Source organism: Protopterus annectens, chromosome 16.part0 (assembly GCF_019279795.1).
Source record: "Protopterus annectens isolate FY-2018-M chromosome 16.part0, PAN1.0, whole genome shotgun sequence".
Classification (NCBI taxonomy): Eukaryota; Metazoa; Chordata; order Ceratodontiformes; family Protopteridae; genus Protopterus; species Protopterus annectens.
The window spans coordinates 7,510,206-7,526,884 of record NC_056750.1 but is presented as its reverse complement, the minus strand read 5'-3'; the positions used below and the strand labels follow the sequence as shown (position 1 = coordinate 7,526,884).

Below are 16,679 nucleotides of genomic sequence, written 5' to 3'. Positions count from 1 at the left end.
TCAATGTCAATATGTGTCCCTTCAGTGACACCCACCTCGGTTTGAATTGTTTCCCTCCTTGTGCCCCCTTCCATCTGGCTTTCTCTTATATTAGGTGAAGGGTAGGCCCTCTTTTCTTTATATTCATTGGTGTCCCTTAAACTCTTTTTTTTGTTTTCTCTCCATACTAACTTTTACAAACTTGTCAAGATCAGTGGTAATCCTCTCAAACCTATTTCTATTACTTTCAAAAAGTAAATAATTTGTAATACTTTGTTAAAATATGAGTAATTCATTCTTTAAACTATTAAGTCTACTGGTGTTGTCCCTAATTAATATTGTCATCAAGTCAAATCCTGTTTTGTCAAATAATTCTAACATGTTGGGGTATGCCTCTGAATCAGCCTCGATTCCCATTGATATTTTAAATACCCTGAGGCCTCTAGGGGCTTGGTTCAATTCAATAGAATGTTCTAAGAAAACATTGTCCATCTGTAGTGATTTATATTTCCTATCTAATTTTTCAAATTTTAGTAACTGAGAATTAAGTGTTCCCAGATCAGGGTTCTGAAACCTAGATGTTGTGTCGCCCAAAACGGGGGGTACTAAAAAGTTCTCTATGTCAAATAGTGACCTTCCTGGTGTATTATTACTTTCTTCCCCTCCTGTTCTGTTGGTGTTCACAATATTATTATCCACCCTCAAAATGGTATTCCTTTCCACCTATCCTGCCCAGCCTTCTACGTTGGTATGACCACAAGAAAATTGAGACAAAGAATTTTGGAACACAATAGGGACATCAAAAACAAGAAATCAACTAATTCATTATACAACCACACTAAAGACTGTATTAATTTAAAAAAAAAATGTATTTTTTGTTATAGACAGATTATACACAAAGGATATTGGGGGTGACTACAAAACCATCTTAAAAGTCAGGGAATGCCTGTGGCAAGTACGACTAGATGCAAGCAGTGCACTTGGCATTAATGACACCCTATCTCTAGCATATATACTGAAACATAAGGCTGCTTGTATTTAACATACAGAAACAGCAGAGTATTTTTGATTTTGTGGGTAGTTGTATGAGGTTTATATGCACATATGGACTTTTTTTACTACATACCTAATTATATTTTGTATTTACTCATTTTTAACACACTTTTATACATATTGTTTTTTACAGACATATATGTATTGCTATATTCATACCAGTACATTATTTTGGGTTTAGGTATTGAAACAATTTTGGATATGCTATCATTAAAAGAAAATTTGGTGTTCATATACATAATTACACAAAACTACTTCAATGACAGTCCAAGGGTTAAAATCTGATGATTCAGAAGACGGATTTATTGCAACTAATTATCTTCTGATTTCATTGTTAATTGAAATGTGTATTTAATGGTTGTGATTAAATGTGGAAAATTGACTCTGAAGATGCCCTACAAGGGTGAAAGTGCTTAGTCAGTTATATTTAATAGTTTAAATAAAAGTCTTGGTGATTTTACCTTGGTATCACCAGTGTTTTTTCATTTTTAAAAATATAAAATGCATATTCTCTCTCTGAGAGAGTTCTTAAAATAATATCAAATATTGCTGCTGGGTTAGCTTGGATGACATCATTTTTTTGTCACCTGACTTCAATTCCCAAGCTAAACCCCCTTTGTCAGAAACTTACAGAATTGTAGCATCTCCCTGTGAAAAATACATATCTCTCAGATGTTTGCAGAGCCTGGAAGTCATAAAACAATAAAACACTTCTACATCTTAAACCTAGTAATTACTTCTCTTTCAAGTCAATACAAAAAACTTCTAGCTCTAGACATTGTGTCTGCTACTGCACTGAAACTGAGAGATAACATCTCATTTATTACGTGGTTATGAAACAATTTAGTTTCAACTATTTTCTATGTATTTTTTTAAGTTAACCTCTTGTGTTCCAGTTTCCACTAAACATATACAGCTAAACAGTCACAATAGTGCAAGTACATTCCTGTTCTATTCCAATAGAGCATGCTGTGGTTACATTTTAGTTCAGTACTTTAAACACACTTCTGTATAAATCGTATCAATAATCACAAATGACATATAATAATTTACTAAATTCTAGATAGCTGGGCTGGCAGTATTTCCCTTTGTCACAATATCAACAAAGCTTTCTATGCAGATGATGCACATTACATGCAGACTCTGAACAAGACCTCCATCAACTGATAGAGAAATAGAATACAAAACTGAAGGCACATGGGATGAAACTGAATACAGAAAAGACAGTGCTCATGGCAATAAAGGGGAATCAAAGGATGATGCATACTGAGGCAAAAGGGAAATAGAGGAGCAAGGCAATAGCTTCAGGTGTATGGAAGGTATGGTTTAGAAGAATGGAAGTCTGAATGAAGAAGTCAAAATTGGAATCAAATGTGTTGCAGCCAACTGGCACAACATGTTGTAAGTAGTGTATAACTTAAGAATTCCAAATAAACTGAAGAGTAAGGAGTGCAAATGTATAAAAATTTGTGTGATCAGTGCTTCTGTATGAAAGAGAAATCTAAGAAGTGAAGGCAGAGCAGCTGAGGAAGCCTAATGTGCTAAAGTGTCTGAGATGGGTAGCCGGATGCACATTGTAGAACAGACAAAGAAATGACTACATCAGAGCAGAAGCCAAAGTAGTCCCAGTTGGAGAGCAGGTCAAGGGGATTAAACTACAGTGGTATGGTCATGTGTAGAAAAGTGGAAGATGATTTAGTAAAGAAGATTTAGGAGAAACAGGAAGAAGGCAAGAGAAGACAATGATGTGCAGTCAATAAATGAATAAATTGGGCAACAGAAGACCTGTGGCAGTCCACTATGACTGTCAAAGAAGATAGAGCGGTTTTGAATAAAGAAATTTGATGACAGCCGAAACAAAACCCTACCTCTATGCAGAAACTGGAAGAAAGAGCTTGATGATGATGATGATGATTTTGTGGAGAAAATATATTAACTGCTGCACAGAAATAAGGAAATCTTAAATGCTACTGAGAAGTCCAGTCTTATTTTATATCTTGTATCTCATTAAAAGTGCCGGGAAGACTGAAGACTTCAGTATGTAATATGGTAAACCTCCTTTTAAAGAGGATCATGAGAAACATGGGTATGCAAATGATGCCTTAATCACACAGAAGTGTTTCAGCTGCACAACTTCAGAGTGACCCTGACTTTTTTCCTTTTTACAATTCTTTATTAAAGCATTCAAACCAATAAAGCCAAATGCCACTAGCTGCAGACATGACATGTTTCACCCTTTTTATGGGCTTGTCAGTACAGTATATGTGGATAGCTTGGGTTGGCCAATATCTGAAAACCCTCAGCTTTAAGCACAGCCTTATGTCCATGATATTAGAGTGGCTGCATCATTTCCAAATAATGAACAAAACAACAAATAAAACAGACAGGGGAACAAACTCACAGGAAAACCATTAAAAAAGGCAACAAAAAGGCAAGACAGACACTTTACCGTGCAAAACATTAAACATCCTTTGAAGAGAAATATGTGAATGATCCCTTAAAGGCACATTTCAGCTACCTGACTTCTTCATTTTTATTCATGCTGCTTCAGTTGTTAAGTGTGTAAAAGGAACAGTTACTACTCAGCCATCACCTTTCCTTGTGGATACTGGTTTTGTTTTACATTATGTTTGTAATCATATTATATTTTGATACATGTATTGTGAAATTCTCTTCCCTGGTATAAAAGTGAGCATTCAGTGAGTTAGAAACTCTGCAAAAGTTTACCTTGAAGACAGCCATTATGGTAGTCATCAGACTGTGACTGATAAGACAGAAGCTTCTGTACTAACACATCTGCACACTGTTCAAATGTTTCCTGTAGGTGTTCAGGTCTACTAATTGGTCGTCTTTCTTTCTTTTTGTAAAATTCCTTAAAAATAGAGACATGTATGAGTCTTACACATTATACAATGGTTATTCACAATTTAATATGCCATCTAGTAATTTAGCAGTTGTGTATCTCAGCTAGGAATGAAAAGAAAATAACTTAATAGCTTATTTGAAAAATATGTCACTTGGCAACTTAGTTTTAAAACAAGTAGCAGACTTATACCCTGACATAAGCAAATCTGAAATCAGCGTATCAGAAGACCAGAATATATGTAGAAAGCAAGTTTATTGGACCACAAGGAGACATATATACAAGAGAAATAAAGAAAACAACAAAGCTATGTTCTACTGCACAGACATTTGAGGTGCAATTGAAAGGACTGTGTTCACTTCTGGAGATACTATCTGTACCATGCCAGGAACAGTACAGGGCAGTCCAAGCACAGCAAATTAAAACCACAGGTTGCACAGTAAATGCAATTAAATAGAAAATGACTAAAGGTATACAATACTGACATGCAAATGAAAAATAAGGGAATGTGGGGTGCTACAGAAACTTCATGTATCTCAAGTGAATTAATGATGAAGATAAACCAATCTGTGCAATAGCAAGAGCCAGATAAAAAGAAAGGATTAATGGGTGGGGATGGGGTCACTCACAGATGACATAAGAAAGCAGTTCTTAAAGAGAATATGGAAAATATGAAGATCAACCTGCCAGATTATGTATTTTTCAAAAAGAGAGGAAGAACTAAAAAAATGTTTGTAACAGCACAAAGTACTTCTAATTATGGCATAGCAAGACACATGCTGCTAGATATACAGAATCTCCACCTTATTCACAGGAAACAAGCAAAAAGTAGACAAAAAAGGTGGGCCTACCTGTCCCCTTATCGGCCTTCCACCAATGGCTATGACTGTGTGTGTGTGTGTGTGTGTGTGTGTGTGTGTGTGTGTGTGTGTGTGTGTGTGTGTGTGTGTGCGTGTGTGTGTGTGTGTGTGTGTGTGTGTGTGTGTGTGTGTTTGTGTGTGTATGTGTGTGTGTGTGCGTGTGTGTGTGTGTGTGAACCCTTTTCAGCCATGACCCAGGCTCACAGAACAGCATGCAAGCAATTTTACATACAGTAATAAAACAAAGTAAGACATGTAGCATGACAGTCGTGTGATATCGATCCAATATTTACAGAGAATGAATGGTTTATGCGTAAAATAGCACAGAAATGTTGAAGTCATTGGCAGTTATACAGATGGAATGAGTATATTATCAAACATCAGATAAATGCACAAACCTACATACACATATACTACAAAATCACACACATAAAGATTAAAAAAAAGTCTAACACATGCACAACTCACAACTGTCCAGACAAACAACAGCCACTCCATCACCTACATGCAGTATATTGTATACCCAACTCCCACCTAAAACTAACACACACACACACACACAGCTAACTTTTTGTCATATTTTGGAAGCTGATAATATCCAAAATAACCAAATCACATTATCATAGGTTTCACTGGCTCATGCTAGGCTGTTCGTCTGTTTGATTACTTGTAGCCTAGCCAACTAACAGGTTATCCTTTACCAAGACCAGTTTTCACTACTTACTCCCCATTTGCTATAAAGGATAGAGGGGAAGACCTGGGGTGGATCTTCAGTTTCCTATTCACTCATCTTGGTTGTGTGTGAAGAGGGCTAAGGAGCTACTTTGCTTAATCTAAAGGTTCTGCTCTGTTCTAGAGGACAGGAACTCTGAGAGGCATCTATACCACCAAAAGGTTTTGTTTATGCTAAGGTGGATATTTAGCTATTTTGAAGTTCTTTTGCGTGCGTGTTTATGGTGATACTTGTTTTCCTAATGTAAAGGAGGTCATACAGGACTGGGTCATTTGAGGCTTTGTATGCAAGGCATTGTTCACCTACTAAGAGTCTGTATGAAAACTGAGAAGAGAAATGGTGATTTAAGACAGTCTGCATAGCACTTGGATGCCACATCCTTGACCTTCTTTGTGAAGAATCACTGTGCTGTTTCAACTTACCAGATATACACTGGCAACCAAATGGGTTGAGTAAAAGGACTTCCTGAAACCATAGCTATTTTGTGGTGAAAGGACAACTCATTGTCTACAAAAGTGCCCCTATCCCTAATGTCTGAGTCAGTTTTTAGGGAAGTACACATGTGCTGCTAATGTTTAAGACACCATATTTCATTATTTTGAATTTAGATTTACACAGTGGTCCTAGCACCATTTATTTTCACATGTTAGGCCTTCTTGGAGGATGACAGTATCCATATGAGAGCTTATGGTAGCACCAAATTTGCAATCATCTGCAACCTTGATAAGCCACACACATTTGCTATCGCCTTTGACATCAGAAAAGAAAGTACCAAACAGAGGCGGTCCCCAGAACAAATCATTTGAGGGATGCTACTAGGAATTAAACTTTTAGATGAGAGTTTGCTTCCTACACTGACAGACTGGATTCCACTGGCAAGCCAGTTTGCTTTCTAGCAGATTATGTATGGCTTATATTGTTTACTATAATGTCAGAATGTTGAATGATGCCAAAGCCTTATTTCAGGTCAGGGTAGGGGATGTGTATTAATTTGTCCTCAGCCAAGACTACTGCAGCTACTTTTTGGAAGACGTCTACTAAGTTTAGGAAGCTGGAGCTACCTTTTACAGATCTAGACTGCTTTGGATCCAGTGACTGATGGCTGATGATGTAATTATTTGGAAGTACCATAATAATGTGCTCAGTTGCTTTGAAGATAAGGCTGGTTAGACTTATTTATTTATTTGCAGTTTGGTTGCCAGGATGGTCCATTGGGCCAAGAAGAACCCATTTTCAATGGAGTCCTGGGGAGAAAAGCTTCACGATAACAAAAGTTATAAACAAGTAATTGTAAAAAGTTCCACAATAAGACAAATTATAAACAGGTAATTACATAACAGTAAATACAGAAGTACAACTAAAATCATAGTATTTATAGATACAATATGAAGCAAACAATCAAGGTTAAGAAAAATAGGAATTGTTGTAAATTCTTGCTAGTACTTTATGAGGAAAAGAATAGAACTCTGGAGTACCTGAGATGTCTGAGGTATAGAGAGGAGAAAATGTTATGTGGGATGGGTGTAGCAGCATTCCCAGAGAGATGTTAGGTGTGAGTGCAGTGAGGTTTTGAAGGAAGAGTGACTAGAGATGGTACGGATGGATGGTGGCAGGGAGTTCCACTGAAGTGCAAGGGCAAAGCATAGGAGATTTTTGCCAGGGGGTTGGGTGGATTTATGCAATTCTATCAAGTTTTGATTGCTGGATCTTAAGGATCTTTCTGGAAGGTGCATTTTAAGGGATGAGGATAGGGAGGGACAGAGGGAGGGACTAAAAATGAGTTTGTGAGCATGAGTGACTTGAATGTAGGTCTAACCAATTTAGTTTGTGAAGGGCGATACAGTGATGGGTAGAAGAATTGTGGCTAGTGGCAAACTTGGCAATCTTATTATAGCAGGAGGAGAGTTTTGACTTAAGTGTGGACTGCAGGTTAGTTAGGAGTGGGGCACCATATGGGAGAGAAGGGATGAGGAATGTGGTAGAGAGAGTGAACTTATAGGTTCATAGGTAGGTACTAGGCTATCTGCCCAAAGGCATTTATAAGCCTAGCCAGAATGTGTTGGCTTTCGCCGCCCCCTTAGATTAGTTCCCTGTGCCTCTGTCCAGCAGAGCCACTGAATTGATCCCCAGGGTAAACTTTCTCTTTCCCATCCACTTGTCATGGTTTCTTTTGAAGAATGTTAGTGAGCAGCTCTGCTTAATGTTGATTGGAATATTGTTCCAAAGCACAGGAAGTCTCTAGGACAGGAATCTATCCCTCCAGCATGTCCTATTTATTGTTGTGGTGAGGTTTAGATCCCTAGAGCTTGTGGCACGAGGGGATAAGGATTTCTTAAGGTGGAGCATGTCCATCAATTCTGGGTTGGACATGGCCTTATATGTCAGGCAGAGATCACCTCTGAGTAGGCGGTATGCAACTGAGTACAACTGGAGTTTCTTCAGTCGAGCTGCATAGGGCATCTGTTTGAGGCCAGTGATCCTCTTGGTGAGGTACTTAGGCCAGTGATCCTCTTGGTGAGGTACTTCTGTGGTCTTTCCAGCTGCTGTAGGTGTCTTGTAAGGTACATCCCAAATGGGGCGTTGTACTTTATTATGGGTCTGATGAGTGATGAGTAGAGAGGCACAATGACCTCTTTTGATCCGGATGTGAACCCTTTTGTGTTTAGGTGGGCCACGTAGAAGGATTTTCTAACCACTTTGGCAATATGATTATCAAAGGTGAGATTACTATCTACTTGGGTCCCCAGATCCCTTATTACGTTTTTCGTATTTAGGGGACTACCACCTATGTGGTTGTTTGTGGGTACATTTTTTTTTTCCAAAGGGGAATGACTATACACTTTTTGGCATTTAGTTTGAGGCCATGATTTTGACACCAGGTATCCATCTCAGTGAGACTTTTGGAGGATGTCTGTGTCAGCCGGAGAGTCAATTATAACCCCTAGTTTGCAGTCATCTGTGAACTTGGTCAGCCATAGTCCACCTGTGCTTGCCTGTACCTCTGAAAAGTATATGCCGAACAGGAGGGGTCCTTGGTCTGAGCCCTGGGGAACACCACTTGTAACAGGTTTAGGGTCGGACTTAGCTCCTGCAACTCTCACCATGTGGGTTCTGTCCATGAACCAGTTGGCAACCCATCTTGTGACATAGGGGTTTATGTTCAGGCTGGTGAGCTTGTCTATAATACCAGAATGGGGAATGGTGTCAAAGGCCTTTGTGAGGTCTAGGTAGGCTGTATGTACCACCTTTCCCTCATCTATAGCATTGGTAACTGTCTCAAAGAAGTCCACCAAGTTTAGAAGGCATGATCTGCCCTTAACAAAGCCGAACTGGGTAGGGTCCAGTGTTTGGAGGTTCCCAATGTCTCTGTTAATGAGTTCCATGATGATGTGCTCCATAGCCTTGCAGACCAAGCTAGTCAGGCTTATAGGGTGATAGTTCCTGGGGTCTGTTGTGGCTCCACCTTTGTGGAGCAGAATAACCGTTGCTGTGCACCACTCTCTGGGTACGTAGCCTGTGGAGAGGCTGAGTTTGAACAGTGTGTTTAGGTGAGAGGTTAGTTTGTCTTTGAGCTCATGTAGGACACAGCCTGGGACACCGTCCGATCCCATTGATGCTGTATTTTTGACTTTGGAGAGGGCTGTTTTAACCTGAGTGTCTATGATTACATTCTTCTGGTATGGTTATGGGCCCTTTTGGGGGTGAGAAGAGGATGACGTTTGCACTGAACATGTCTGCCAGGATGTTGGCGATATCAGTCGGTTCAGTGTATTTTGTGCCATTCTGCACTAAATCTGCCATGTAGATTCTTGACATAGCTAAAGAATGCCTTGTGGTTATTTTTGGAGTCCTTGGCAATTTTCCTTTCGAAGCTTGCCTTGGATGATTTTATGAGGGATCGTAGTTTCTTCCCGATACTGATTAGAGATGTCTTCCCTTTTTGGGATTTTACTCTTTTCTGTACTAGTTTCCTCCTTCTATTGTATAGCTTGTTTATGGCAGGAGTCCACCAGACAGGGTTCCTTTTCCTGGAGGAGTGAGTCTTGGTTTTGCTTGGGATAGTACAATCCATGCATTCTTGTAGGTGCCCGTAGAATGCATTAGTATAGGATTTTGCAGTTGGACAGCGTTATCCTTTAGCATGTGGGCTTTGAAACTTTCCACCTTGGTCTTAAGTAACGTGAAGTTTGCTTTTGAAAAGTTTTTCACAGTAGTTTCCTTGTCCGGGGGGTGGGGGCAGAATGTGGATATCCAAAGTGATTTGTTTATCGTCAGATCTAACCAGTGGGGGGGTTGACCTCCGGTGTGGAACACTGGTCGCCCATGTTGGTGATGACCAGGTCCAATATGTTGTCACCTCTGGTGGGAGTGTTGACCAGTTGAACCAGGGCGTTTGAGTTTATAAATTCTAGGAAATGTTGGGCAAGGAAGTTAGTACTTGAGTAGTTCTCCCAGTTAATGTTTGGGTAATTGAAATCACCCAATATTAGGGTGCTTGGTAGGATCTTTATGTTTCCCAGTGTTTCCAAAAACTTGGAATGGGGGTCCTGGGACATGGTGGGTGATCTGTAGCAAGCTACAATTTGAATTGCAGTTTTGCCCATTGTTAGTTGCACGTGGATGATCTCTGAAGCATCGTGCTGTGCTGCTAACCTGGAGGTGTGGGTATCCTTGATGAATATGGATACGCCCCTACCTTTTGTATTTTGGATCGGATTCTGTGACTGAAATGTATGGTATGAGTTATAGCCTGGTAGTGCTGGGGTGTTCTCTGGAGCCTTAAACCAGGTTGCTGTTACTGCACATATCTCGATTTTCTCCATACTGAGGAGTGCCTCGAGTTAGTGCATTTTGAGGTTTAGACTTCTGGCACTGAGTAGCATTACCCTCAGTTTTTTGTTACTTGTGCTATTTACGGCAGTGGGTTTGTCTTTTGAGCCTTGCCTGAAAAAGGCACTATGGGGGTGGCAAGAGCCTTGGCCAGTATTCGAAAGCCTAAGGGTGACAGGTGCAAGCCGTCTCTAGTGAAGCAGCATGGCTTGTCGAGCATGTCATCCCAGGTGGACAGACACTGGATCCCCTTTGAATGACACCAGAAACTTAGCCAATTGTCGAAATCGAGATTTTTTTCTTGATACTGTGGTATCATTCTTGGTGAGGGCAGGATGCTACTCAGGGTCAGGGTCATACCAGCCTGGGCTACGTGATCAGACAGCTCTTCCATGTCTCTTTTCATGTAGTGCAGGGAAGGACGGCTGAAGTCATTCACACCAACATGGACAATGACAGAGTCATATTTGTACTTATTCTGGAGTGACCAGAGTGCTTGTGTTATGTGGCGGATCCTGGGACCTGACAGGCAGCTAACAGTAACCTTCCCCTTATTCTGCTTAGTGAGTGGGACATCAGTGTACCTGACTATAGAGTCACCTATTACTAGTATGTTGGGTATGTTATTTTGCCTTAAGGGCTGTGATTACATGGCACACTGGTTTTGTAAAGTAAGTGCTTCATGGTTTGTGTTGGGGGGTGGAGGTTGCTTGCATATTTGCTTTGGAGGTCTCTGGTGCTTTTGCAGATTTTTATTTAGTGCCTCCCAGTATGTTTTCATGAATTTATGTGTGTTTTTGCCGGTGCTGGTTTAATGGGTCTATGTGAGACTAGTGGTGTGATGCATGTATTTCCCTTCTCCTCTTGACTGTCTGATCCAGTCATGGGTTGAGAGAGCTTAGCCTCCAGTTTGGCTGTATAATTGCATCTCTAGCATGTATTAGTGTTTGGTGGTAGGAGGTAGCGACAATGGTGGTAGAGCATACCAAGTTTCTGGTGTTTTTTTTATGTTTATATGTATGTGGGAGGTGAATTTAAGCTGATCATCAATGAGGACACCTAGTAGTTTGGCCTCAGGTACGACTTTAAGACTTGTATTGTTGTGGCTGGTGATGCAGAATGCGTTTTTATTTATAGTGGTTGTTTTAGAAGGGGTGAATAACATAAGTTTGGTTTTTGAGGCATTGAGTGCTAGGTAATTGTCTCTCATCCCTGTTCAGTGGTAGAAAAAGCATGGGTTAGTTTTAGGAGAATGGGGATAGAGGTGGCAGAACAGATTATAGGTGAATCGTCTGCATATTGAATAAGATTTGTGTTAGGGATTGAGTGGAGGAAATCATTTATGAAAGTATTAAACAGGAGGGGACCCAGTATGTAGCCTTGTGGTACACCAGTGGGTGTGCTGAGGAATGTGGAGGTGGCTTTTTTCCATTTAACTGCTTGTTGCCTATTTGAGACGTAACTAGAGAACCAGTTCAGAGAGGAAAGAGATAGGTTTAGATTAGAGAGTTTAGCTAGGAGAAGGTTGTGAGAGATGATGTCGAAGGCCTTAGAAAGGTCTAGTAAGAGTGTAGATACAACATATCCAGAGTCATGGGCTTTGCTGACAGTTTTGAGGAAGGACAGAAGAGCCGTGGTTGTGCTGTGGCCTGATCTGAAACCATGCTGTGTGGGTGATTGTGTATGAGATAGGGTATGAGTTGTAAATGGATGCATTTCTCAAGAACTTTGGAGATGGGGGATAAGATTGCGATGGGGCGGAAATTTGTGATATTATTGTTGTTGCCCCCTTTGTGAAGGGGTAAGATGAAGGCCATTTTCAAAAGGTGGGTACATAGCCTTTTTTGATAGAGCAGTTGATTGAAATAGAGATGGGGAAGGCAATGGATTCAGCGACTATACTAGGAAAATATGAGGGAATGTTGTCGGGAACATTGGAGCACGGTTTCAGTTTTTGGAGAAGTTTGTTTTATGGTAGATGTGGGAATGGGTTTTATAGAGAAAGGAGGAGGTTGAGAATTGGAGATATTTGAGAGTGAAGGGGAAGGATAGGGGAGGGGTTGTAATAGTAGTATTGTTAGTGAAGGATGAGGTAAGTTTGCTAACTGAGTTGATGAAGAAAGAATTGAATTGAGTGGCCATATCTATGTCTAGAGCATTGGGGTCAGGACACGGGTTTTCTTTTTTGCCAGGATTGAGGAGGGTGGAGATCCCATTCCGGAATTTTCTAGGATTTGTTTTATGGCTAGTTTGTAATATGAAGAAATAAGCTTTGTGGTCTGCTATGATAAGCTTTTTGACTTTGTTGTGGAGTGCTTTATATTCATTAAGGGTGAAGGGGGTTTTATTTTTCTGGTGGCGTACTCAAGCTTTGTCTCTAAGGTGCATGGCAGCAAGTGTGTCCTTGGTTAGCCATGGGGCAATTTAACTTTTTATTCTTTTAGTTTTTAAGGGGCATGTGAATCTAGGAGGTTTAAGAATGTAGAGTTGAAGTAAGATATGGAATTATCCAAGGGGAGAGTTTTCAGAGGGCTCCAGTTTATTGATTTTAGTGAGGTCGAGAAGGTACTGGGATTGAAGTTCTTTAGGGAATGAGTGGAAATGTAGTTGTGAGATATTTGTAAGGGGGAGGGAAAGCGGTGGGCAAATGTGTGGAGGTGGTCACTGAGGGAGCTAGGAAGTGTGCCACTACTGAAGAAATAATGAGGATGAGTAACTAAGACCCAGTTGAGGATACTACCAGTGGAGAGGTTTTTAGAGGGTCTAGTAATAGAATTGATTAGCTGAGAGAACTTGTAAAGGTTAATGTTTATGGAGTTTGTGGGGGACTGAATGGAGGACCAATTTATGTTCATGTTACCTAAGATTACTGTTTCATTACTAATACTGGTGGAAAGCCAGGAGAGAATATCTTCGAGTACAGACATGTTGTCCCCAGGGGGAATGTATAGAGAAGCTATGCATATGTATTTGTTTTTGTTTAGTTGAAGTAGGGCCAAGAATATTTTGGTGGTGTTGAATTGGGAAATGGGTTTAGAATAGGGGGTAACAGATAGGGAGGATGAGTGTAGGAGAGCTACTCCTCCACCTTTTCTGTGGGTTCTGTCTTTCCCAATGATAGATTAGTTGGGGGGGATGTTATTTCTGAGTCCTTTATGTGAGGTTTTAACCAAGTTTCAGAAATAGACAGGATATCTGGTTGATTGTAGAGAAGCCAGGAGTGGAGGTTGGGGATTTTGTTGGTTATGCTTCGGGCATTTAGAGAGGTAAATAGGATGGCTTTGGATGTTGAGGAGGGGGTAAGGGGGCCTGTATTGGTGTGTATGTCACCAGAGAGAAGGATGGTAGTTACCTGGTGAACTAGGCTGAGAAGGTGCTTGGAGAGCTTATTATCAGAGTGGAGTGTTGTGAGATTTGTAAGGGTATGGCAGTTTGTAGAGGGAGCAGAGTGCTTATAGCGAGAAATGAGTTTGTAGGGAAATAGTAGATGTTTTTTGATGGGATATTGGTGGGGGATATAAGGATTGATGGGTGTGAAGGTGGTTTGGGAAGTGGGTAGGTAGTGTGAAAGGTTGGTGAATGCTTGATGGAAAGAGGCTGGGTGAGATAGTACAAATATGATAAGGTGAGAAGAAGGAGTATTTGAAATGAGAAGGAGGAAGGTTGATGAGGCATGGTGAGGTTTGCAATAGTTGGAGAGTAGATATGATACAGAATAGATGGAAAGGTAGGTTGGGCGGAGTAATGGGAAATAGTAGATGGTTTTTGATGGGGTATAGGTGGGGGGATATAAGGATTGATGGGTGTGAGGGTGGTTTCGGAAGTGGGTAGGTAGTGTGAAAGGTTGGTGAATGGTTGATGGAAAGGGGCTGATACAGAATAGATGGAGAGGTATGTAGGGCGGAGTAATGTGACAGAATAGATGGAGAGGTAGGTTGAGGAGTAATGTGGGAGAGGTGAGGGAGGAGAGTAGTGATAGGTAGGGGGTGGGTTGTGAGAAAGGTTGATTGGCTGGTATTGGGATGGTTGGATTGGATGGTTAGGGAGTGAGTGTGGTTATGTGGAGTATAAGTGTAGAGGTGCTGGGGGTGGGTGGGAATTGTGGGCATGGTAGGGGAGAGTAATGAGCCTGTAGGGTGAACGGAGTGGGTAGAGCCAAGGAGAAGAGGATTGCCTCAACAGACAATCAGTGATAATGAAACACAGGCAAAAGAGCCTGTGTCAGGTCAGGTATGGGTGTACTGAGATGTAACTATGGGCTTATTTTAAAACTAAGAGCCAAAATATTGAGGAGAATCACTAGAAATGTTATAGTTTCTAATGAATGTTATGTTATAGTTTCAAACACGGACTGGTCTATAAGTATATATGGCCAAATAAGAGGAAGGGTAATACTGCCACCTAGTGACCAAAGAAATAATCACAACCGGGTTGCGTAGTTGAGGAGAAGAGTAGGAGTTATGGGAGGAAGGAGACTGCTGCAGGCTGCTAGCTATGCGCGGAGGGGCACCACACTAAGCAGAATTATTTCACAAACACAGTAGGTAAGACACATACACATTAAGGTCTTTGGGCAGGGCACACTGCATCTGTAGAACACTTGAGTAAAATTCCAGTTGGCTTGATCTCAGAGGTGGTAAGTCTGGCCAATACTATGGAGGAACACCTTGGGAGGTGGGAGACACAAGACCGGGCAGACTGTAAGGGTGAAAAGAGGTCTACTATTAGTATTCTCACTATTGAGAGGGGGGAAAGAAGAAAAGCAGCTAGGAAGTGTAGGGGAGATAGTGGGAGAGGCCAGAGGGAAGGGTTAGCATAAGAGTGGAGGTGAGCAGGAAGAGAGACCACTGTAAGAAGAAAGAGATAATCAGTAATAAATTCAGTAAACGATATAAGGCAGCAGCAGGGATGTTAGTAAGAGAGAGAAAAAAACAGCATCAGTTTAAGCACATAAAATTCACAGCGATAAACAGGTAGCACAAGGTAAAGCAGGAGCAATTTCAGTACAAGTGTATGCAGCAGTTAAAAATGCATTTTATGCAGATTTATCGGTCTGTAGTTGGGATCAGTGAAGGGAGCACAGCTGTTCTCCATGCAGCCATTTCAGAAGCCGAGATTAAACAGATTTAGTAGAAAGTTAGAGAGGTTATGCTTGATGTTGACAAGAAACCAGCGAGACACACTTTTGGACCCATAGAACTATTGTTCTTAGCTTTAGGGAGAATTTTCAGAACCTACTTCATTATAATTTGTTGGGAGGTACAGACATGATAGTATGCAGGAGATAAGTGGAGATGGGGATTAACATTTGAGCTAAATGTATCTGCAAGTACGTTAGTTATGCCGTAAGGAACTGACTACATGTTAATGTTGCATATCAATTCATAGCAGTGTTGGGTGTTTTTTTCTGAAATTTCTAACATAGCCAAAAAGGCTTAGTGGTTGTCAATTTTCAGTTCACACTTACTCCTGTTGGATTTAATCTAGCTTCTAAGCTTCTTATAGAGCCTCTTAGGTTTGCTATTGGAACTTGAGGTGTTCGGGTTGTTCCTTTCATTATGCAGATTGTTGATGCTGGGATTCTACTATAGAGAGTTTTTCCATAAACTTAGCATTGTATTTGTGTCAATAGGGATTGATGCCTCTATGCCAGTACTGAGTTGCTATGAATGCTACAATGTATGCTACTGGGTCATCAAGAGGCGGGTGATTTCTTAAATTATGCCAGGTCATCAGACAGCTGCAACAGATTTCCCTTTGAGTAATCCCTAAATACATAAAGGTAGACAGTGGAATTGATTTCACCTTTATTGTGAATATTACTGTGCAGTGATTAGATCTAACTAATGATGGGATAACTACAAGAACAGAGCATAGTGTGGTCATATTTCTGAAGAACAGATCTAGTATTTTTTCTTTTTAACATTTTATTGAATTATCACTTAAGACATAGGCAAACATACATGTATGTAAAAGAAAACAAACCATATTAAAATATTTCCATTTGCAAACATTACACGTCACATGCATTCTTTTGTATAGTTATCAATTCAACACATCATAAATTGATCAATTCCTGCCTTGAAACTCTACTCCTCCTCCTCCAAAACATTATTCTGCATGTATTGTTCCCACAATTTACATTTTTTTCATGTAATTTGCTCCTAACCTTTTCTAAAGATCCCATTTCCAGTTATCTTTATCTCAGACACAGTTGATATACAATAAACACAAATGTAGGTGTGTATACCGTCCAACCCACAAAAACTGGTAATCAAGAAATAGGATTCATGTAGACCCAGGGGAGTCACACTCTTTGACATTTCCTTAGTCAAAACTCTTGAACACAAGCCAGGTCGAA

At 40.4% G+C, this 16,679-nt stretch overlaps 1 protein-coding gene across 1 annotated transcript in view; it reads right to left on the bottom strand.

Moving 5' to 3' along the window:
• CCDC180 (coiled-coil domain containing 180) overlaps window positions 1-16,679 on the bottom strand; it is a 2,826,277-nt gene that overhangs the window by 324,502 nt on the left and 2,485,096 nt on the right. Inside the window, exon 30 of the mRNA XM_044058396.1 lies at window positions 3,760-3,904. Coding sequence (XP_043914331.1) covers window positions 3,760-3,904 — 145 coding nt within the window. The remainder of the gene's footprint in view (window positions 1-3,759; window positions 3,905-16,679) is intronic.